Source organism: Gossypium hirsutum, unplaced genomic scaffold (genome assembly GCF_007990345.1).
Source record: "Gossypium hirsutum isolate 1008001.06 unplaced genomic scaffold, Gossypium_hirsutum_v2.1 scaffold_306, whole genome shotgun sequence".
NCBI lineage: Eukaryota > Viridiplantae > Streptophyta > Magnoliopsida > Malvales > Malvaceae > Gossypium > Gossypium hirsutum.
In genome coordinates this window covers 10001-34931 of record NW_024402941.1, presented here as the reverse complement: position 1 = coordinate 34931, position 24931 = coordinate 10001, and the positions used below count along the sequence as shown (strand labels likewise).

Genomic DNA, 24931 nt, shown 5'->3' with positions numbered 1-24931 from the left:
AATTTTTATGGGAATTGTAAGTCACCCCCTTTTCTTCATATGTTCTAGCTTGGGATTTTGATTCTTTTTATGAAAAGGCCTTGAATTTTACCTTCCGCGATTGAAATGTGTGAACTTTAGGTATTATGGGGATGGGCCACCTAATATATACTTCTTGGGGTATGCTGTGGTTGTGAAGGTTGGCAATATCCGTATCGGTGGACTTTCCGGAATTTTACAATGCGCGTAATTATTGTTTAGGTTCGGTATGAAGTTCTTTTACTTGTCTATTCTATGTTTATTCTGGAGTTCTTTTAATGGTGATTGTTTATTTACTGCAAGCGAGTGCCAGATATGTATATTGATTCTTATTTAGGGTGGAGAGTCGAAGCTTTGAAACTGAAATGAATTAGCGTTTCCTTGAGCAGGACACCATGAAAGGTAGCACCTTGCATAAATCTAAAAACTCAAACAGGAGTCAACCATATGAGAAATCTAGCCTCCAGAGTTTCAAGAGAGGGAGGAACTCTCTCCTTGGTTTTGTGAAATAAATCTCCTTCTACATCGGATAGTGATTTCAGGTATGATTTCATTATATAATTAGGCTTAATGGGGTATTTCACTTAATTGTATTTGCATTTTTTTAAATTTTTTTTTTTTTTTTTTTTTTTTTTTTTTTTTTTTTTTTTTTTTTTTTTTTTTTTTTTTTTTTTTTTTTTTTTTTTTTTTATCTAGAAATTTGGCTTCATTTAATTAATGGGCTATAATGTCTAGCAGCTGGCGGCATGTAAATTATAAACATGAAGAATTCCTCCTCCTGAGATGTTTTTATGTGTATTGCAGGTACATTTTTTACCTTATGTTGTCTCAAAAGGTTCTGGGAGACATTCTAAGAGGAGAAAACACTGGCCTGAACAAGCTTTCATTATGACATTCAATCATTCCGGCCATCCCTGTTTTCTGATCCAAGTCATTCCACAAGTTCACAATGTTCCATGGCAAAGTAAATGTGGTACAAGTACATTAATTTCTAGTTGACATTTTAAATAAATTCTAAAGCTCTTATAATACTAAATTTTTAACAAATTAGCTTTATCATATCTCGTATTCTCAAAACCAAATGCATTGATCATGTCATCATCTCCAAGACGATTCTCTGATCAAACATGGTGAATACTGGGCTCAACATGATGAACTACAAGGTGCTTGTTTCAATGCCTCGGAAGTGACCACAGGAAAAACTAATGATAACACGAATGATGGCATGGTTGAGATTTCCGATATTGAAAGGTTGGATAAGATGTTGGAATTTTTATCTAAGAACATCTGGGAACATGTTGAATCTGATGAATTTATGGAACATGTGCGTCAAGGTTTGGATTCTCAGCCCTCTTCACTTGGTGGAAATCAGGCCACGTTAATTCAGCTCCCATCTCATATTCTACCATTAAACCGTGATCCCTTGATCTCACCAACTGGGAGAGTCGGTGATCATGTTGATAATGATCACTATGGAGTTCGACCATTAAACCCTGATCCCTTGATCGCATCAGCTAGGAGAGTTGGTGATCATGTTGATAGCGATCACCATGGACTTTGTGTACCAGAAAATATGGAGGATTCTCAGAATGTGTCATGTTTTCACCAGCTTATAATCCCTTATGAACATTTTGCTGACAGGGTTGACCAACTATCCAAATCCCAAGATAGCTCAAAAGGGGAGAGGCAAGTTTCACATTGCTTTCTTAGCTGTGGGATTTATTGAATTCAGGAATAAACATTCCCAGGTGAGACTGTAGCCTGGAAACACTGCAACTGTAGAAGATCCAGATGTTTGAAACTGTAAGTTCACATGCGAGACAGGCATTTCACTTGAGTAATATGTTACTCGGACTTGGTTTAAGCATATACCCGAGATCGGTATGTTTCATTTTCTTTTAAGTTTTCTTCATGTATTTAGAAGATGTTTGGAACATCATACTCCAAATGCTCAGAGGGTGCTCAAAAAAAGTGAAGATGATTGGAACATCTGTTGAGTTTTGTTGTTTGTTGTGATTGGCAGTTATTGTGAGTGCTTTGCAGCAGGGATTTACTGCAATGATTGTTGTGCATGTGATAACTGTTTGAACAAGCCAGATTATGAGGTATTGTTCTCGATATTCGACATCAAATTGAATTGCGTAACCCTCTCGCATTTGCTCCACCTATTGTTAACCCACCTAATGATTCCCCTAATTTTACTGTAATTATAACTTCTATGATCTTACACTTTTTTCCCTTTAAATTTGTGTAATTTGATAAGTGTTTGACATGATGAACACTCCATCAGCCAGGCACAAAAGCGGATACAAATGCAGAAGGTCAAAATGCCTAAAATAGTATTGCGAGTGCTATTGGGTATGTTTTAACTTTTTAGCTCCATGTTACTTATGTTGCTCCCAATTTCCTTTTTTATTTTTAAGAACTTGTATTCAAGATCCATGTGTAATATACACCTGGACATAGATATTTATATGAGCCTCCAATCTTTAACTTATAAACAAATCAGTGTTAGACATAAACTGACAACACTCAAGTTTGTGTTTAATAGATGGTGTTCATCTTATTTCCTTTTCGGATGAAAATTCAACTTGTTAAGATGATATAGTATATGAACTTAATTATCTCTAATCAATCCGACTGCACAAACATTCTTCATTTATTTTTAGGTTAAGGATGCCACTATGAGGATTGTGACAATTCTTTTGGCAAGAAGTCAGGTAATTTCTAAACTTGAAAATGATTTAACATATCTATAAAGCCGTCTACATTTGCACAAGCAGCCAAACTTAAGAGGGGCTCCTGCCAAGGAGAAGGAACTAATAAATTGAGCCCACTTTCCTTTTTAAGCCATTGGTGAATGACTTAGGTTTTTATTGCATGAATTTGATTCTTTGAACAATTTTCTTGTAGTGTTTTGGGTTTAATTCAAAAGTTCCCGAATCATTAATGGTTGATGTGGAAATTTGATTAGGACAATGTGAAAAAGTTATGCTGTAATTTTCTGAACTGTCAAGATATAGTTATGTTAGGGGAAGCCTACTCTCTGTTTACTGGTAAGTTTGATCTTGAGTGTTAAATGAGGTTGATATCCTTTAATCTACTGTTTTTTATATATTTAAGGTCAGGGAATAGCTGTTTCCGATTACTTGAACACTTGGCTGTTTTCATTTAATCTTCAGTTAATATATATTTAAGGCCACTTTCCTTATACAATTGCTGTTTGATTTTCTTTTTTCGAGGAAAAATGCAGTTTGTATGGCATTGTTGTGTGTTCTCTAATAGAATCGAAAGTAAGAGACACTGGGCTCAATTAACATCAATTTTAACTAGAAGAACATGGTCATATTTAGAGTGAAAAGTCTTGCATTTTATCTAGTGCTAAGGTGGTGCATATTAGTCCGTCCATGGATCAATGCATATTTGATTTTCTTTTCACACTGCTAGGTGCTTTCACTCATCTGTAAGGATTGGGGTAGATTTTCTTTAAAATAGTTGAGTGGAGCTCATCGATGAACTTAGTTGGAATTGTTTGTGTGCTGGTGCTTACATGATTTGGAAATGGATTTTGATTGAAATATTCAGGTAATATCTAAATGCATGGCATGGCTAGAATTCGGGATGCAATTTAACTGAAAAGGTTGTTGTATATTACAAAGTAGTTTCGAGTGGTTATTGTGTTGCATTAGAAGATGTTAACTAGGTGTTGTTTTCTTTCTTAGAATACAGTATATTTGCCTTTTTTGATCTTACAATGAGAGTTTTCTTTTTAAGTGTCATATTTGAATTGTACTATTTGTTTATTTAAAAAAAATCCAAATTATTCATCTTTTGCTTTGGTATTGTTAATTATGTAGAAAACGAAGGTTTCTCTTTTGAGGACGTCGGCCATTCATATCAAATCCAAGGTATCTCTCTACAATCTACTGGTTTTCTTTGTTACGCTACATTTTGAAGCCAGCAGATAGTTGGGTTTCTATTTGCTAATGTTGGATAGTAATTCTCCTTAAAAACTACCCATCTTCATCTGTTTTATGCAATTTAAAGTAAGTCTGGTAGCCTTCATAATGTTGATAGTTGATTGGACAGAGAGATTATAACTTGATCACCAATCTATCGTAAGATTTTTGTATTTAGTTGCAGGCAATTGTTCATTACCTCTCATTTTTCCACTGGTTTGGTTTCCTTCATTGCGCTAGTTTGGTTTCTTTTCCACTGATTTGATTTGTTTTTCTCTAGCAAGCCTTATTAAGATTGTGTATAATTCTTTTGCCTTCAATGTTTTGTCTCTTTTCTTTTGCCTTGAATGTTTAAATGAGAAGCGGAAGCAGGAGCTATCATCTCTCTAAATCTCTAATGAAACTGCATTATCTAACTTGAGCCTTGCAAAAAGGGCCATCAGAAATGGGGAATTTTAGGTCTTACAAGGAAACTAGAGGCAGGGTGTACGGTGGACAAGGTTTAAAATGAGTGGCAATTTTGGTAATAGTGGAATGAATGAGGTGAGTGTATAAGAAGACAGATAAAGATTAACAGTGTGTGGTGTGGGTTATAGAGTTGAGATGGCTTAAACTTCCTTCCTTGGCTTCTAAAAATCGAAAGCTTGTAAGTGGGAAATATTCCCACTTAAATATGTTACAGGATATTTTTTATTTATTACAGGATATTTAAAGATTTTATCTCCTAACTATTTTTAAACATGTTACTCTTATATTGTTTTACAGTGTAATAATAGGGATATAATCCACAATTGAAGGAAATATATCAATAAAGATAATATTTTCTAATTTTTATGTACAACATTGATTTCCCTAAAAGTTTAATTATTAATCATTTAGTGTTTCGTTTTCCAGTTTTCATTTATTTCCCTATGTTATGGCTAAAAAGAAGATCCAAACTCAGCTCAGTTGTTCATTATGTCTGAGTAACGATAATTGAAATAGCTGACATCAATAATTTTCAGAACTAGAACAAGATCTTTCTGTTTCCGTCATTTTGCTATCATATTTGGCTGGAATCACAAGCATGTGAGAATGAATGAAGGTATTTTTTTATAAAATAGTAATTTAATTCAGAACTTAGAATTGTTTTTTATGGGTTTTATAAAAAGTTGAAATTTTCCTGTAAATTTTGGTTTGTATGCAGCAATGAATACTTCAGAGATTGGAGTTCAAAAGCCTGATTCTGCTAGTGCAAAACTGTAAGTGTCATTTTATCAACTATTTTTTGTTTGTTTGTTAATTTATAAAAAAAAAAGATTTAAAGAAGGGATTAATTGTTACCCAAAAAGAAGAAGTGATTAATTAATTAAGGTGTAACTGTGAGAAGGAACTAACAAATTGAGTCCACTTTCCTTTTTAAGCCATTGGTTAATGACTTCGGTATTTATCGTATTAGTTTGCATGAATTTAATTCCTACCTTCTCCGTTTCTTTTAACATATCAGGAAGTGGAATTGGCAGTGAAAAAAGAAGTAGGAAGTTGCAATGATGGCTTTAGGCTTACTGTTTTCCTCAAATCTGACGTCTACATCTACCCCCAGTTGTTAAGTATCTCTTCAATCTACATCTAACCCCATTTATTTGCCGTTTCTCTCTCTCTCTCTCGATCTCCCTCTTTTGTTTTCTTTTTCTTCCTCTTTTCTTCTGCTTTTATAACAAATCTTCAAATATTAATGAATTTGGCTTACTGTTTTCCTCTTTTTCTGTTTTCCTCTTTTTTATATATTAATAAATTCGGGTCTTCCTGGCATTCTAGGTGATAGTTTATTCTTAATGGAACTTTGGATATGTGGTAAATATTTTTGTTTTGGGGAGTAAATTTTGGTACAAAAATTGCATTTTAGTCCAACATCATCTGTGTATTCAATTGAATGTGTTTTCCGTCTTTTAAGGATATTGCTTATTGATTCCTCAATGAAGATAACTTTCAATCGCTGCATTAGAGATGGAGATTTGATTATTGCACATGAGAGGCATGATACTATGAAAGCTGTTAAAGTGTGCGAGAATTCGATTCTTCAAAATCGTTTACATGAGATTTAGTATAAATAATTGTTTTAATTTGATTTAGGGCAGTGCTGATGAATTGAATAGAGGATATTTTGATGATATATCTGAGCTAAACAAAACGGTGGTAAGGTATTAACTGATTTGTCCTTTTTATATACATATAGGCTATATCATTTGCAAATCTGTTCAAATTAGTTGAATTGCGACTGATTTCTGAGTAAAATTAATGTTACTTTCTGTAAACATTTTAATTGTTAGCGGTTTTTTTTTTTCCTGGCAGATTGCACTGGCAAATAAGATTCTAATTCGCGGAATTGCAGCAAGGAAGTTTCCTGCCGTGGATGTTATATATTCTGATGGTAGAAAATCAAAGCTGCCGACTGTTTTTGATGCAAGTGGCGTTGATGCTAGCAAGTTGGCTGTTCCTGAAGCATCTTTAGTCTGTCTATCATTTAGAGCAAACTCTCAGGTATGTTTCCTTTTTCTATGTTTGTTTTGGATTAAATTTATGTATTTCTTAATGATGTTATAAATCTTCCATTTTTATCATGACAAGAGAATGTTGAATAGATAGTGCATTGCTTTAAAATTGTGATAAAGAGGCATATCAGCGACTCCATGGCAATGGAGGGGTTAGCACTAAATTGCAATCATGAAAACAACAAAAACATGAGAAACAAAAGATGTTTATAGTTCCGGGTTGTTTGGTTCTAGAATCCGGGACCGGTAGTGGCTCATTAACAACATTGTTTGCAAGGGCCGTGGCGCCAACGGGACATGTGTATACCTTTGATTTCCATGAACAGAGGGCTGCCTCAGCTAGGTAAGCCTAAATGTTTATTGTTTGCAAAAGTGCATTGTGATGAAATATGACATAGTAATTGCTTAGGTTAAACTTGAATACTGGGTTATCTTGAGTTGATGTCTTCATAGATCTACATTTTGTTGCCGTGATACTTCATTGTCTCTAATTGTCTCGGTTTACAAATCTTTATTAGTTTCATTAGTGAGTGCATTGTTATGAAATTTTGGTTTCAAAGATTGTTATGAAATATGATTTTAGAAACTGCTTAGGTTGAGCTTGAATTCTAGGTAGATTTAAGAAGTCTGTTCAGGTAGATGTATTCTTTGAAATACGAGATTCTGTTGCTGTCATGCTTCGTAGTCTCGAAATTATCTCAGTTTTGTGGAACCTTGCGTAGGACTCATTTATGATGCATATTTTATCCCATTATATGGTTTTTGTTTGTCTAACTGATAATAGAAAGATCCAAGGATGGTTGTTTATTTTTCTTTGATTCTTCTGTGTTGGTTCGCAAAAGAAGGCATGTTTTATGACTTCGAGAGGACTGGAATAAGCACTTAAGTCACTATGGGAGTCCAGGATATTCAGGGTGAGGGATTTCCCGATCAGTTTTCTGGGTTGGCTGACTCCTTATTTCTGGACCTACCGCAACCTTGGCTAGCCATTCCTTCAGGTTGAAACATGTTGAAACAAGATGGAACTCTGTGTTGCTTCTCACTCTGCATGGAGCAAGTGCAACGTTCATGTGAAACTCTGAGATCTGACTTTATAGGTAACATATTAGAAACAAGTTATCCTATCTTGTTCAAGCAGTTTTTCTTTTAAAGCATCATGAGCTTTGCTTGTAATATGCAGAGATATATGGACCTTTGAAATACTGCTCCGCATGTATGAAATCTGTGAACGGAAAATGGATAATGATGGGAATTCCATTGCATGCTCACCACGCAAGAGGAGGCCGCCTTCAAGTGAAGCAAGTGTGGGGGACAATGCAAGTTCTCCGACAATCATGGCTTGGCCATCTGCTGAAACTTGAGGACATACTGGATATTTGACATTCGCTAGGAAGTGTACCTTGAAAAAAGTATAACTTTGCAATCAATGCAAACACTTAGTTTTCATCCTACTATTATGATTGATTCTTAGCTATGACACATTCCCGAGTATTCTGTATTATTACATCTTCAGTTGATTTAGCAAATAAAGTGTGAATGACTAATGATTCTGTATTATTACATCTTCAGTTGAACTTTTAAATCAACTAAACCTGTCAATCTTATATGAGATTATCTGTATTTGTTATTTATAAAATATGCGACTCACCATTTTGGTGGTTCTTAGTATTTCTATGGGCCAAACCAATGGGTCATGGAGTTTGCTACTAAATTGAGCAGTGAGAGCTTATTGATTATAATAAGTTAGAAGATAAACTGTCACTGTTGATTCTTGTAATTGTATATCTCTGTTTGGTATTAAACCAGCTAAAAACATTGTAATTTGTATAAATGTTCTTATTATACGGAATCTGCTACTCTGGTTGGTGGTTCTTTGATTTTCTTCAACCTGATCAATGGGCTGAGGAGTTTGCTACTGTGTGAGAGCAACTAGGGTCTTTTGATTTGTTTATTCAGGATACAAAGTGCGACTAATGATTCTACGTGTTATGTATTATTTTGAGACTCTTAAACCGTGCGAAGCTCTTATTCTTATTTGAAATATTCTAATTTTCTTCATTTTGTTAAATGTTCTTGACTTGATGGTTAATAGGTTTTCTGTGGACCTGATCATCGGGCCAATGAATTTGGTGCTGAAAGATTGCAACAAGAGTCTGTCGATGATCAATGGGTCAATGAATTCTCAAAGTTGCATGTTGATGACTGGGCAGAAGAATTTGGTCGTCAAGTTGGTGGGGGGCTTTGGGATAAGCTTGTCTGATAACTGGGCAAATTCATATGATGAGTAAGTCCGGTAGCCTTGAAGAAGTTCACTTAATAACCTCTTTTAATTCTACATGAATGTTTTGGTTGTGAAAACTTGTAGGTTCCTCAGCGGTCGGACGCTTCATGGGGTGTCTATGTATTTTCTGATATGAATCCATATGTTGGTCATCAAAATCCTTTAAAAGAATGTCAAGAGCTATTCAGGAAAGGACTTTTGAGTGAAGCAGTGCTTGCCCTAGAGGCTGAAGTTATGAAAAATCCTGAGAATGCTGAAGATTGGAGATTGCTAGGAATAACCCATGCTGAAAATGATGATGACCAGCAGGTAATCCTCTTTGCCCTAGCTTGTCAGAGTTGGATAGTTCATGTGTATTCTTACACCAAAAGACATTGTTTTTGTGTTCTTTAATACTACAAGAATTTCTATTAAGAGATGTGACTGCTTGTCTAGTTCAGCCATCTGTTCAGCATCTTTGGTTATGATTCTTTGCCTGGCAAGGTTGACCATTTACCTTTCTATTCCACCTAAACCTAAATCATTTTTCATCTTGTCTAATGCCCTGTGAATACCATCATATTTTAGGAAACAGAACAACCTATTGATTAAGCAAGCAAGAAAACCTTTTGAACACAAAGGATCTATTTTCTTGTACTGCTACATTTTGTGTTTTATTTGCTGGCTTGATATAGCCATGTTGATGTATCATGCAATGTTCATTTCTTGTATATGAAAACTTCTACTGGAAAGGGATAGAAGGAGCTATTTTTCGTTTAAACATTGAAGTTTGCAATATGATTGGTATTACGTTCATCTTAGTGGCCTGAGGCTTCAGTCAGAGTACCAGATCTAAGGCCGCAGTCTTTGCCTGGCTGCTAATGTTCTGGATCTAACCTATTATCGTTTGTTGTCACATGAACTAGTAGTGCATTACATTTCACTTATCATCCGCTTCTATTTATTCTTGAACCATGTCAAAACCTTTTTGGCTTAATTGAAATTAATTTGAATGGATAAGGTTCCATCTTAAACTATGTCTATATCAAGCCTATGAAGTGTAATCGTTCACATTTATTGCAAATTGTTTTGGATGATTAATGTGTCTGCTTGTCATTATCTTGAGACTTACATGGATGATGCTAGACCTTTTTATACTCCGCAGTTTTATGTGGTTTTTACTGGGGTCCATATATTTGACTTTGTAGAAAAAATGTAGTTCACTGATTAGATATCTTTGTACAGGCTATTGCAGCAATGATGCATGCTCAGGAGGCCGATCCTACCAATCTGGAAGTACTTCTTGCTCTTGGTGTGAGTCATACAAATGGTTAGTGAATGCTTATCCCTTTAATCAAGTTGAGATTAAAATTTTGGAGTGTCAAACAAATAATACTGTTTGAAAAGTTCAGAATTGGAACAGACTACTGCTTTAAAGTATCTGTATGGATGGTTACGTCATCACCCAAAGTATGGTACTCTTGCGCCGCTGGAGCTTGCTAATTCTTTGTATTATGCTGATGTAAGTACACTAGGGTATAATTCTTTGTTTTTTTGGTTGGTTTTTGTCTTTTGGAACATGCCTTGATATTGCAATCTTGGTTTGAGTGTAAGCCGCTTCCTCTAATGTTACTGTGGGATAGTTTGCTTATGTTGTGAATGCTGTGATTACAAGAGTGTATTTTTGCATATGATTTCCATGACTGCAATGATTTTATGTTGGACTTAAGAGTTTTACATACGGTGACAGGATATAATTTTCCTTAAGATTCCTAACATTACATTTTGGAAATGTTGGCAAGGGTGCTGCAACTACCTGAAGCATTTGAGGTGCAAGATGTAAAAAAAGCACTTTCTTGAGTAAATTAAGGTGAATATGTAAATTTGTGCTTCTTGAATCAAGGGGGCTTTTTTGCTTCTATACAAAAAAGTGTGGCTAGGACTTGGCTTGTGCTTAATCAATTGAAAGGATGGCATAAAGAAATGCTAAACATGTGATAACCCAACATGTCAATCTTCTATGTGCCAAACTCTTATGGGTTGCATCATCTTTTCCTCTATTTCTCTTCTTTCTTATCTTTCGATGGTATAGTGATCCATTGGTGTGTTATACAGCTCTCTTATAGGGTTGAATTATTTACTTGCTCCATCTTTGTAAGCTTAGGCTGCTAAAAAGATTCTCCAAATAACATGTTGCACCTAGTTGGACCTTAGAAAACAAACTAGCTCTTCTTTTAAGCTCCATGTAATTAGTTATTTGATTTGTCGAAGCTATTGGTTAATTTAGATGATTTGATTATGCACTTCCTCAATTTACATATACCCTTGATCATCTCTTTCAAAATGCCTTTTTTAATGCATTCAGATCTTTCATATGCAGTTTGATTTGTTTAGCCTCTGTTACTGAGATTGTCCATTTAAAATTATTTGATGATAAACTTCCCTTTGCCTGTGGTGGCCATATTTTCAGCACTATTGAATTTAGTCTTTTGGTCTATGTCTGGATCTTTAGGCACTAGATTTGAAGCCAAACTATGTACGTGCTTGGGCAAACATGGGTATCAGTTACGCCAACCAGGTTTGTTATATCCTGCACTGTTCTCTCATTGTCTTGACATTCATGAAAAGGGAACTGCATTTCTTTCTTTATGTCTTCATTTCCTTTTGCATATTTCTGAGATGGTCAATCCTTCTAAATGAAAATTTATGGGTATGTGATCAGGAATTAAATCACCTTGTTTTCAATATATAGGTCTCAACATATTTTGGAAAAAATAATTCGTTGAACATGAAGAGGGTGGGCGAGTGACAAAATTTCTTGCACTCGATAAATGCCTTCTAGGGCGCAAGTTCTTGCAGGTATCTGTCATATGTTCTGACCATTTCATTTAGGTTCTTTCTTTTGGTCTTTGTTGGAAGCTAATAAATGAATTCTGGCTTTCTCTGATCTTTTAGGTTGATATTGATCTGATCTAGGACCTTATGAGGTTCAGTACTGTTAAGAACAGGCTTTTTCTATTCCGTCTTATTCATAAGAAATTACATAAATATTTATACACATAGTAAGCCTAACTTAGGAAACTCTATACTAGGAAACAGACTAACTCTAGGGATGCTGTCTAAAAAAGACAGCCTTAAAGTTAGGGATAGTAATCAGTAAAATATTTACAGAATCCTATCTGATACACTTAAATATTCCTTAATTAGTAAACTGTAATCTGACACTCCTTCAAGCTGGGAAGTGGATATCATCCATTCTCAGCTTGCTTACTAGTTTTTGAAACAACTTTCCAGACAACCCTTTGGTAAGTATGTCTGCTAGTTGATCATCAGTGGACACAAATGGAGTGCAAATTAAGCCACTGTCCAGTTTTTCCTTTATAAAATGTCTGTCAACCTCAACGTGCTTCGTACAATCATGTTGAACTGGATTATGTGCAATATTGATAGCAGACTTATTATCACAATACAACTTCATTGGACCTTCCCAGTTGATCTTCAAATCTTCCAAAATAATTTTTAGCCATAATAGCTCACAAATTCCAAGAGCCATCGCCCTAAATTCAGCTTCTGCACTAGATCTTGCCACAACATTCTGTTTTTTACTCCTTCAAGTCACAAGATTGCCTCCTAGGAAAGTGCAATAGCCCGAGGTTGATCTTCTATCAACCATAGACCCTGCATAATCTGCATCAGTATAGGCTTCAAGGGTTAAGTTCTCCCCCTTTTTAAATAGGATTCCTTTACCTGGCGTGCCCTTTAAGTACTGTAGAATTTGATACACAGCTCTAAGATGTGATTCTTTGGGGTTGTGCATAAACTGACTTACAACACCGACTGCATAGGCAATATCCGGTCTGGTATGAGACAAGTAAATGAGCTTCCCCACAAGTCTTTGATATGAACTTTTATCAACTGCTGCATCTTCTAGTGCATCTCCAAGTCTGTGATTCACCTCTATGGGTGTGTCTGCTGGTTTACATCCCAACTTGCCTGTCTCTGTCAACAAATCAACTATGTATTTTTGCTGAGATATGAAGATTCCTTTTCGAGAGTGTGCCACTTCAATACCAAGGAAATATTTTAACTTTCCGAGTTCTTTGACTTCAAATTCTTTTACTAGGCATTTCTTTAAATTCTCCATTCCTTCCAGGTCATCACCAGTCACTATAATATCATCTATATAGACTAATAAAACAGTCAGTCCCCCTGAAGATGAGTGTTTTACAAATAGAGTGTGATCTCCTTGACTCTGTTTATATCTCAACTTGAGCATTACTTTGGTAAATATTCCAAACCAAGCCCTCGGGGACTGTTTTAGTCCGTACAAAGCCTTTTTTAGTCTGCAAACTACCTGTCCTATATTTGGACCGAATCTTGGTGGAACATCTATATAAACTTCCTCCTCAAGATCACCATGTAAAAAGGCGTTTTTTATGTCAAATTGCTGTAATTTCCAGCCTCGGTTGGCAGCTAGTGACAACAACACTCTCACAATGTTCATCTTTGCAACAGGGGCAAATGTCTCAAGGTAGTCTACTCCATACATTTGAGTGTACCCTTTAGCAACCAATCTTGCTTTGTACCTCTCCAAAGAACCATCTGATTTATACTTCACTGTGTACACCCAGCGACATCCCACTGGTTTCTTTCCTCTCGGTAATTTCACCAAGTCCCATGTCTTATTTTTTTCAAGAGCTTCCATTTCAACCTTCATGGCATTTTTCCAATTCTCATCTTCTAATGCCTCGGATACTGTTTTGGGAATGGAGATAGAATTTAGGCCAGTAAGAAAGGCTTTGTGGTTATGGGACAAATTTTTGTAAGACAAAAATAAGTACAAAGGATGTTTTATACAGGCTCTAATCCCTTTTCTAATAGCAATGGGAAATTTATCTAAATTTTCAGTAGTTTCAGTAGTAGGTTCAGCAATTACCTCAGGTTGTATAAGAGGAGAAGATGATTGAACTTGCATCGGTGCCTTCTTCCTTGAGTAAACCAGTAAAGGACGAGTAGTGTCCTGAATCCCTCTTTGTGATTTGGGTGTATTAGGCTCTGTTTCAGGTTGTTGGACAGGAGCTGGAATGTGAGTGTTTGGTTGCTGGACGGGAGCTGGAATGTGAGTGTTTGGTTGCTGGACAGTAGCTGGAATGTCAAGAAGAAAGAATTCTCTGTCCTTATCTTCTGTGAATAAGATTTCTCCCTGAAGATAAGGACGAGTAAAGAAATTCTCTTGTTTTGCAAAAGTAACATCCGCTGATACATAAAATTTTTTTGTGGCTGGATGATAGCATTTGTACCCTTTTTGAGTGGAAGAATAACCGAGAAAGACACTTGACAGCTCGTGGATCAAATTTTCCTCTATTTTGAGAATGTACATGTACAAAGGCAATACAACCAAATATTTTAGAAGGCTACTTGAAGTACTAAAATCAGGAAAGAATTTTGCTAGAACTTGCATAGGACTTTGAGATTCAAGGACTTTTGTAGGCAATCTATTTATCATATGAGTAGCAGTTAAAACAGCCTCCCCCCAGTATTGTTTAGGGACATTTTTTTGGAACAAGAGGGCTCTTGTAATAGCTAAAATGTGACCAGTTTTTCTTTCGGCAACACCATTTTGTTGGGGTGTGCTAACACAAGATGACTCATGTATAATGCCTCTTTCTTGGAAATATGGCGAGAGAAACTGATTGAAATAGTCCTTGGCATTGTCTGACCTAAACCTTTTTATTTCAGCTCCAAATTGTGTTTTGATCATGTTGTAAAAGGTTGGAAAGACAGACCTTACATCAGATTTCTGTTTTAAAAGAAATATCCAAGACACACGGGTACAATCATCAATAAAGGATACAAACCACCGAGCCCCAGAAATATTTGAAATAGTGGATGGTCCCCAAACATCACTATGAATAAGAGTAAAAGGAGCGGATGTTCTTTTATTGCTTATCGGAAAAGAGGTACGTTTATGTTTTGCAAGTTCACAGACATCACAATGGAATTTTTCAACAGTTAATCCTTTGAACAATGAAGGAAACATAATTTTAAGGACTCTAAACGATGGATGACCAAGGCGGAGGTGATGGAGCCAAATTTGGTTTTTATTGGTTTTAATAGATTCGGATATGAAAGATAATGGTGAGGAATTCAGAGCACTAACTTCTCCACTGGATTCCTCGAGATAGTATAGGCCATTTACTTCCTTAGCATGTCCAATCATCCTCCTCGTATTCTGTTCCTGAAAAAGACATCGATTGTGATAGAAAACCACACTACAGTTAGACTCTTTGGTAATTCTTTGGATGGATAGAAGATTGGTAAATAGTTTTGGAACATGAAGGACATTTTTAAGAGTAAGGGTTTTGTTTATAACAATATCACCCTGACCAGCCACTGTGATCACAGAACCATCGGCTACTGTTATCTTTCTACTACTAGGACAAGGTGTATATGAAACAAATTTTTGTGAGGAGTGGGTCATGTGGTCTGTAGCTCCTGAGTCAATGACCCAAGAACTTTTTGTGGGTATATCCGAGATTTTAGAATTTTTAGAAGAGGATATACCTGAAAAAATCAAACCACTAGTACCTATTGAAGGAGATTTTTCCAATGATCCCAGCAGATTCTTCAACTTCTCAATTTCTTCTTTACTGAACTCAATAGATGATTCTTGAGAATTCCCTTCTCTAGTGTTGCTGGTTTTGACAGTTTTAGCCATGTTTCTTTTGAACAAATTCTACAGGCTTGAGGGTTGATCGGGAATGAGAAGAAGTTGCTAGACAAAGAAAAAAATCCCAGAATTTGAGCTAAAAAAACGGCTTTGATACCATGTTAAGAATAGGCTTTTTCTATTCCGTCTTATTCATAAGAAATTACATGAATATTTATACACATAGTAAGCCTAACTTAGGAAACTCTATACTAGGAAACAGACTAACTCTAGGGATGCTGTCTAAAAAAAACAGCCTTAAAGTTAGGGATAGTAATCAGTAAAATATTTACAGAATCCTATCTGATACACTTAAATATTTCTTAATTAGTAAACTGTAATCTGACAAGTACGATGAAGAATGGCTAGCAATAACACGGAAATTGAACTGTGTCTTTCCTTTGACCTTCCAACGTGGAGACGTTGGGTGTGTGTATATATGACATTTTTGTTTTGACCATGCCACTCATCTCACTCTCTCTCTCTCTTGGGTAGGGTGGACTAATGTTTTATTTGAAAATGTGCAATTTTCTATTTTTGCAAGTACTATTACTCTACAAGAACTTGTGAGCTGACAACTACTGTTCTAATAGGTAGGAGAACAAAGCTCGACATGCAAGATTGTCGTCAATGGGTTAAGAGCAGGATGGAAGACAGAGGAGCCAAACCTTGTGAATTTTCTCAAACAGCTCTACCTCACAAACCCTTTGATTCTTACTTTTTCTGGTAAATAATATGGTGATATTTTGATGCTTTTCCTTCTTTGAGGTGCTAATAGTATCTCCATTAATGGTTCTATCTTTTGGATTTAAGAAACTTACCATATATGTTTGCATATTTATACCATAGGCATCTCAATATTACTGTCACAGTAGTTATGAAACACTATCCTTCATTTTTTATCTTCTTTTAGCTCAATTAATTGTTGGTTAGTGAATGCGTTCTTTTTTATTTAGATTTGCAACTAGAATAATCATGACTTTTGCAATTTTCTTTTGCTCGATTCCTTTTTTAATTATTAAAATTTTCTCATCTTTTGTAGGTTCTCCCCGTAATCCTTAGATTGTATCTTTTTTGTAATTACTAGATCTTTCTTATGTTCTTGATAATGCATCGGACTCCAGGGATACTCCTTCATTGCCTCAAAAGGGTAAAGAGTTTTTTATTTACCTTGTCCCACTCAGTTTTGATGCCTTGTCCCTTTAAACTGTACTTAGCAGCTTTTTGTTAATCTTCATTGTGATGCAGTCAAACCTAGAGTATACATGAATCTAGGAATACCTTTTGCTTCTCGTGTTTAATATGGTGCTGATGCTCTCCAATATAGTTTAATGGGATAGATAATTGATCATTTGCTTTCAACCAAGGTAGAACATTGAATACGCCTAATGTTTTGAGCTTTGTGCATATCATACGTAATGCTATAACTTTGCCTCGTCCACGTTGATTGAACTAAATCCATTAAATTTCTTAAGGTGACATCGTTTTTCCTGTTGGTTCATTAGATGATTACAGCGAAGACATTCCCAATGAAGATGAGGATCATCTAGAAGATGATGCAGAACGGAATAATGAAAATCGGTCCTCATGAATGTGAATAATATTTTCTATCAACCAAGAGGTTTATTAGTGCAAAAAGATTGATGGCAATATCTTGCTATACTATGAGGCCTTGTTTGTGAAGTTGGCAACTTGGTTTAATGGCCCACACTTTTCCAAGTTTCATCAGTAGATGAGAGCACCTATACAAGTTTCATCAGTAGAGGAGAGCACCTATACAAGTTTCTTTCTTTCTTTCTATATAAAATAATGTATAAACATCAAATATTATATCAATAGCTATTATCACAGCATTCATTATATGAGCTTGAATTTGGAATCTCAAATTTTTTGGGGCTTTTCTAATTGAATTGATGTTATTAATATGGATAAATGACAATAGCATGGAGTTTGTATCTTGCTTCTTGCAAATTTAGTAATTTGTTGTATTCCGACATCCAGGAACATCCAAGGCATGGCACCCTTAATCAGGCATGAACTTTGTTCTTTTTCAATAAGCAATTTTCAGACATGGCCATTGGTTACAATCCATTAGCACATTTATAAGATTATTAAATTGTTTAAAGAGATATTAGAAGGGTGAACTAGAAAAATTGTAAAGGAAATTTTCGCATTTTATTCTTAGTTTTATAGAACATAAAAAGAACTCTTATTTTAAGATATTGTGATTTATAAATTGAAATGTAAATTTTGATATCGAAGAAACTAAAACTAGGATTAATGGTGCAGTTATGGTGGAGGAAGGAGATGTTAAAGCCTTTTAGAAGGCTGTGGAAGAAGATGATGAATCTAAAAGTCTATTATATTGTTTTTGGGTCTAATCAATTGGCTTAGGATGCTTTTAATGGAAATATATTAGAGTTTTGTATTTGAGGTGGTATCAGTTTATGGAATAAGCCAGGGATTAGGTGGGGCTCTTGCTAGAGTTGACACTGAAGTATTACATGAACAATGTTCAGAAGGTACAGCCTTCTGAGTCACATGTTTACTCTGTGATTATTAATATTCCTTATTGTGAATTTTATTTGGGGGCTTTTCATTGATATTGTGTTCATTAGAGGTTATAGAAGACACGCCACTATTTCATTCTATCTAAAATTTTTTACGTTTTCTAACTCTTCCTTTACTTATATTTTATAGTTTCTCTCAATCCATAAATGCAATCTCATTGATATGCTCGTTTCGTCCATGGTAGTATAAGCTGCCATACTTCCATTATTTTTTGAGTAAATCAGGCTGGTATATTAAATAAAATAAAATTAATAGAATTAAAATACTCAAAATTTCAGATCCAATATAGACTTACAGAGCTTAATTATGCCTGCATATACGTGTTATTATTAAAATGTAAAAATAAATAAAATCATCAGGACTTAAGCAAAATAAAAGCCTGAAAAAATAGGCCTAATTTTATCTGGGTTTAAGTACATCATGATAGTAATATTTAGAAAAAGATTGTATTTTCAATCCATAAAAACTGAATATAATGTCAAATTTTGTTATGCCCTTTTCAAGATAGAAGAATAGCAAAGGGGTTTCCTTAACAACTTTTTTAACAAATTTATTAATAAAAAATAATAATAATTGTGTGCTCACTCTACTTTAAATTTTCATTTTATTGTTTTTATTTATGCAAAAAGAATTAATCTGTTAACTATTTTTATTTTGATAGTTAAGAGTCATAGCTTTTTGCAAGAAAAAATTATTGAATTAGCTCTAATTTTATTAATTAATAAATATATTATTTATTTATTTTTACAAATTTTATATTACATAAAAAAATAGATTTCAAAGCTGAAATGTTAAGTTTAACTTAAGAAAAATATCATGTATTTATCAAGTTTGATCCAATTTAACATGTAGATAACTCTAATCATCAATCAAATAATATAATTCAATTTAAAATTTCTAAACAGTAAATTTAAATCATTTTATTTTTAAATAGATAGTTATATACATTTATCTTTATAGTTTAAAATTTTAGGTTATATTCTCATTTATATTTTAAAATATATATTTTATTAAATTTCCTAATAATAAAATTATTTATGAATTGCAAAATAAAATTGACAGTTTTTAGTTTGAAATGTTCAAGAATCGTACATAATCCTATTGAAGGAATAGAAAAATTCTACTTAATCCTAATTAGTATTAAAATATATTAAAAATTTTAATATTAAATAAATCCTTTAATTCTATAAATATTAAAAATGTAAAACATTAGTGATTTAAAGAAAGATTTATTTACCATAAATGTTACCGTTGTCATCAGTCCAATTTTATATCTCTCTTCATTCCATGGCTCCCTAGCCGATTCTTTTCCCCCTTCGTCTTTCTCTTTCTCTCCGTCTCTTTTCAATTTTTTCTTTTTCTTTTTTAGATTTGGTTAAAGGCAAGCCAGAAAAACACTGCCACCCGCTTCTCTGCCGTTTCACCGCATACCAACGCCAACTGAAGATGGTGACTGAGAACCAGTACCCTTTAGAAAAATATTTTTGAAATCTCGCTATTAACCATTTTCACAACTTTCTTTCCCTCCCCACTTCCAGGTTTGCCCCTTTTGTTCCTTAATAATAATTATTGTTTTTGTAGTAGTTTGCGTTAGTTTGTTTTTTGATATGTTCTGTTGTATGGGTATTTTTCGTCTTTCTCTTTGGGTTATTTTTTTTATTCGGTTCATGAGAAATTTCTTGGGGGGTAAAGGTTTTTTGGAGCTCTAAAATTGAATAACCATGCACTATGATACTTATTTCCTTCAAAGCATGAACTGCAGATTTTTATTTTGCTTAATTGATCTGTAAAATATATGAACTCCTCTTCTTCATCGTAGAGTCATTTCAGTTATGAATCTTTAGTTCACCTTTGTCTTTAGGTTTTAGGGTTTATTGGTTTGAGTGTAACCCGCTTCCTCTAATGTTACTGTGGGATAGTTTGCTTATGTTGTGAATGCTGTGATTACAAGAGTGTCTTTTTGCATATGATTTCCATGACTGCAGTGATTATATTTTGGAAATGTTATTGTTATATTCTGGTGTTAATCGAAGTGTTTTCTTCCATACAGGTTGCTAGATTATTCAATGAAGCTGCTCACATGTCTCCTGAGGATGCTGATGTACACATTGTCCTTGGTGTTCTGTATAATTTGTCGAGAGAATATGGCCATTGCATCTTTCAAAACTGCTTTGAAACTTAAACCTAATGATTATTCTCTTTGGAACAAGCTTGGTGCAACACAAGCCAGTGTGCAGAGTGCTGATGCAATTATCAACAGGTAGCCTCTTCATGATTCCCCCTTGAATAGTGGTGGCCTATCTGTATACCACCTGATATGTTAATTTCATAATTACTTTTTTTATAATTAAAAATTTATTTTCCCTATCCTAAAATTTTGGGGTTCTCTTTACTAAGGATCAATTTGTATCGTGTGTTTCTCACTATTTTGCATGTTAGGCCAGAATAAAAAAAAATGAATTATGAAGGTGTTGACAATGTCGGCAAGGGTGCTGTAACTACCTGAACCATTTGAGGTGCAAGATGTAAAAAAAGCACTTTTTTACAAAAAAGTGCCCCTAGGACTTGGCTTGTGCTTAATCAATTGAAAGGATGGCATAAAGAAATGCAAAACATGTGATAACCCAACATGTCAATCTTCTTTGTGCCAAACTCATATGGGTTGCATCATCTTTTCCTCTATTTCTCTTCTTTCTTATTTTTCAATGGTAAAGTGATGCATTGGTGTGTTATACAGCTCTCTTATAGGGTTGAATTATTTACTTGCTCCATCTTTGTAATCTTAAGCTGCTAAATAGATTCTCCAAATAACATGTTGCACCTAGTTGGACCTTAGAAAACAAACTAGCTCTTCTATTAAGCTTCATGTAATTAGTTATTTGATTTGTTGGAGCTATTGGTTAATTTAGATGATTTGATTATGCACTTCCTCAATTTACATATACCCTTGATCATCTCTTTCAAAATGCCTTTTTTTAATGCATTCAGATCTTGCATATGCAGTTTGATTTGTTTAGCCTCTGTTACTGAGATTGTCCATTTAAAATTATTTGATGATAAACTTCCCTTTGCCTGTGGTGGCCATATTTTCAGCACTATTGAATTTAGTCTTTTGGCCTATGTCTGGATCTTTAGGCACTAGATTTGAAGCCAAACTATGTGTATGCTTGGGCAAACATGGGTATCAGTTACGCCAACCAGGTTTGTTATATCCTGCACTGTTCTCTCATTGTCTTCATTTCCTTTTGCATATTTCTGAGATGGTCAATCCTTCTAAATGAAAATTTATGGGTATGTGATCAGGAATGAAAAAGAATTCGTTCAAAATAACACTAGTCTTGATGGAAAGATGAAAGCTTATTTGATTGGTCAATAATAAATTTTTATGGTCTAAAATGTAACCCATTATGGTCAACAATAAATTATCTTGTAAAAGTTGACACGAGATATATATTTCTATCAAGAAAAAGCAGGTTGGGACTGAATTGAATAAAATGAGAAGTACACTAATTCTGAAATTGTACTGGGCGTGTGGCGTAATGACCAGCTTATTCCCATATTCTCTCCTATTTTTCCTTTATTTCTAACGTTCCTCTCTCCTTTATTAGCTACTCTTTTGATTAGTTTTATGTACGTCCAGTAGGCCCGTTCCCTCCCCTAAAAATTACGAAACCAATTACTCTACCCCTCTAAATATTTATTTTACCGATGAAAATAAAATAAAAATATTATAATATTGTTATGTTATAAAATAAAAACCCAAAGTTTCTCTCCGTTAAATCAAGATAGCATAACATTATGGAATTAGTACAGTCAATTAAGTTTGAAATCCTTGAATTTGACGTGGTCACCTAGCAACGGAAGACATGAAGACATTGTGCTCCTCCAGATCAAAGCATTAGAGTCTGGAAGAGTTCACTACTTTGTACATTAAGTAATCTGCTGTTGTTTTTACCATCCCAGTATGTCATTTGCCTTGTGATGAACTACTGACTAAGGAATATATTTTGAATGGTTGGTTGTTTATGTATTTGCACAGTAGAAACTCAATTCTTTTAATCCTTTTTAATTTCATCTGCAGTAAAGTAACAATTCCCATACCTTCTCCTGTAGCTTAGTGTTTTGAACATGCCATGGTGAAATGTTTTCTATTTTTACCTTTTAGGTTTTGACATGAATTTTGAATCTAAAAGCAAAATAAGGAGACAATATTGTGGAAGATTGTTATGTCTGCTTAAAGAGATTTATAAAGCCTAAACATGCAGAATACAAATAATTTGAAATAGTGTTATACTATACCAAATTTGTTCGCATTCTACTTCCTAAAGTGTGCATTAAAAAGACTGTTTTTATCTTTCAGCAGCCTCTTTGCTCGGGTTTCTTTGCAATACATTAAGTAATATTTTCTTTCTTGGAACTGAATTTGATTCTTAGATAATAGTATGTTTCTTCTTAATGAATATTAGAAACCATCCCCTAACTATTTTTCCTTTAATTTGTCTTGATATGGTGTGCTTGACCATATTCACTTGACTGACAACTTCATATGCAGATGAAGACAGGATGTGTGGCCCTAGTTTTATGTCTAAATATCAGTGTTGATCCACCCGATGTAATAAAAATATCTCCTTGCGCAAGAAGTGCTGGACTGGTATGTTTTTTGAGTCAATTCTCTCTTATTTTTGCATTTTTGCTATTTAATGGTTATTGAAGCTTTAATGCTCATGATTATTCCTCAAGAAATCTTTAATAAGTTTTGTGTTATTTTAATATATGACCGAACTAAATGCTTGCTGATTCGTTGAGCATGCATGAATTTTTAAGTTTGGATATTGTTTGCCCTTGGCTCTAAACGGTATCTGCTCCTTAGTTGTCTTTATATTTGCATTGGAATGTTGAGAATTACCATAAATCCTGTCCAAGAGTGCTAATTATGATCCTACTTCAAACTGAGCTCTTCTCTATATTTCTTTTTATCAGTTGGGAAACAAGTATCTCCTTTTATGTTAGGGTAAAAAACGGAAAATTTTGTAACTATAAGTAGTTTGGAACTTTTAACATATTGAACTTTTTCAAAGAGGAAGGTAAATTTTGGAGCTTCGGAGTACGTTCTTTTGAAGTATTGTTTTACCGTTTATGGTGTTTGAAGCAGTGGCAAACGACCAACAGAAAATTGGATACAAAATTGAAATAATTATCAAGTTCGGTGGCTAAGAAAGTGTCACTTTTTGTAGGGTTATTGCTGCACAAACATAGTATTTTGCATGCAGTCTCAGGGATGCTTATCTATTTATTGTTTCTATATACAACCCTTGTACTGGCCTTGCTTTATTGGTTGCCAAGAAGGAAAAAGTTGAAATCCTAGTGCTGCACTTGCACAAAATAAGTTTTCAATCATATTTTCTATCCAACATCCATTCTTTGGTCGCAAAATGATTAAAACATATAATTTTTTTTTTCAATCTAATGTTCTTCATTGATATTAGCATGTTCCACTTTTTCTTTCTTTCATTGTTGCAGATCCTTTTTCTATGGCACCACAAAAAGCAGTGGAAACTATTGGGAAAAACTTGAGAGATCAATATGAGAAGTGGCAGCCCAAGGTTTGAACACCATCTTATACCACGTCTCATTACAGGCTATTCCATCAAGTTTAGAATCTAATTCTTTCTATTAAACATGGCCAGGCTCGCAGTAAGGTCGAAGTTGATCCTACAGTGGATGAAGTGAAGAAACTTTGTAATACATGTTGCAGATATGCCAAGTCAGAGAGTTTTATGTCATTACAATGGACATGGTGTTCCAAAGCCAACTGCAAATGGTTAAATCTGGCTGTTTAATAAGGTGTTCACTTGTTTAACTGTTAGGAATCAATTCTTGTTGCTTTTCTTTTGCTCTATTTGGCAATTTTTCTCCTTGCTAAGCCTGAACATTTCCTGTGCTGAGTTATACACAGTATATTCCCTTGCCTATCAGCGATCTTGATTCTTGGCTAAAAACACCTTCTATATATGTTTTTGATTGCTCTGCTGCAGGAATTGTTGTTTGTCTTCCTTCTCTAGCCTTATTTGATTGCTTTGCTGCAGGAATGGTTGTTAATGCCTTCATTGAGGTACTTGCTCGCGTTCTATCCTCAATTTGTCAGTAGTATATTTTCTGGCTGGCGCTATTCAAATAGACATCATTGTCTTCCTTCTCTAGCCTTATTTGATATTCTTTTTTTTCTTTATTTGAATTTGATTGATAGCTTCTTGACTGTGGCACTTCTAACTACCCTGGATCTTCAAGAGACTGCATTCTTCTGGCTGCGTGTGAAGCACATGAGACTCTTCCTCAAAGTGCTGAATGTCCTGCCGATGTGTTTACTTCTTGTCTTACTACACCTATCAAAATGACATTGAGATGGTAAAAGTTCTCATTTGATATGCTTGATTAGGACTTAGTGCTGCATTTAATAGTCAAATAGTATTTGCCTATTTGCTAAGCTAAATATTATCTTCTTTGTGTTTGCATCTTGAATTAGCCTTTACTAAGTTTTCTGTTTACTTTTCATTGTTTCTGGATTTTTAAACATGGTATTCACCTTATTGAGCACTTTTAATAAATTGCTCATCTGATTTTAATTTATTTAATTATTTTGTATAAAATGAGCTTATTAATCTTCTGATGGTTGTTATCTCTTCCAGGTTTTGTACACGTTCATTGCTTCATGAGTCTCTTGACTCTTCACTTATTGATAAAATTCCTGGCCGTCAAAATGACCGTAAAACACTTCTAGGGGAATTGAATTGGATATTTACTGCAGTGACAGAAACAATTGCTTGGAAGGTTCTCCCTCATGCTAGTTCTTTCAGTTTATTGATCAGTTGTGTGCCTTCTTTTA

General features: G+C 34.4%; 2 protein-coding genes and 1 long non-coding RNA gene across 8 annotated transcripts in view; all 3 read left to right on the top strand.

The window, feature by feature from the left end:
* Positions 1-3884: 3884 nt before the first annotated feature.
* LOC121226554 (peroxisome biogenesis protein 5) lies at positions 3885-17432 on the top strand (the record flags this gene model as incomplete). Its single annotated transcript, XM_041110404.1, is given in 15 exon segments — positions 3885-3926; positions 4982-5061; positions 5164-5218; positions 5464-5561; positions 6309-6497; positions 6599-6851; positions 7354-7605; positions 7689-7917; positions 8601-8792; positions 8874-9098; positions 10014-10098; positions 10181-10290; positions 11281-11346; positions 16071-16203; positions 16983-17432. Coding segments are annotated over 6 exon segments (657 nt in total). The 3' UTR covers positions 17069-17432.
* On the top strand, positions 16536-16757 carry LOC121226556 (uncharacterized). Its single transcript, XR_005924326.1, has 2 exons — positions 16536-16627; positions 16726-16757. It is a non-coding gene; the product is annotated as an uncharacterized lncRNA (long non-coding RNA).
* A 1852-nt stretch (positions 17433-19284) lies between the features above and the next one.
* Positions 19285-24931, top strand: part of LOC121226555 (regulatory-associated protein of TOR 1-like) — a 6399-nt gene continuing 752 nt past the window's right edge. Inside the window, exons 1-9 of one of the 6 annotated variants that reach the window (XR_005924324.1) lie at positions 19285-19586; positions 20099-20308; positions 21184-21249; positions 22601-22699; positions 23569-23651; positions 23744-23892; positions 24084-24160; positions 24296-24453; positions 24735-24876. Coding sequence is in view for 1 of the 6 variants with exons in the window: in XM_041110405.1 (XP_040966339.1) it covers positions 24137-24160; positions 24296-24453; positions 24735-24876 (324 nt within the window). In the remaining 5 variants the exon portion in view is untranslated. Of the gene's footprint in view, positions 19587-20098; positions 20309-21183; positions 21250-22600; positions 22700-23568; positions 23652-23735; positions 23893-23974; positions 24161-24295; positions 24454-24734; positions 24877-24931 lie in introns of those variants that run through there. The other 5 variants (XR_005924322.1, XR_005924323.1, XR_005924320.1 and 2 more) reach the window with 5 other exon arrangements.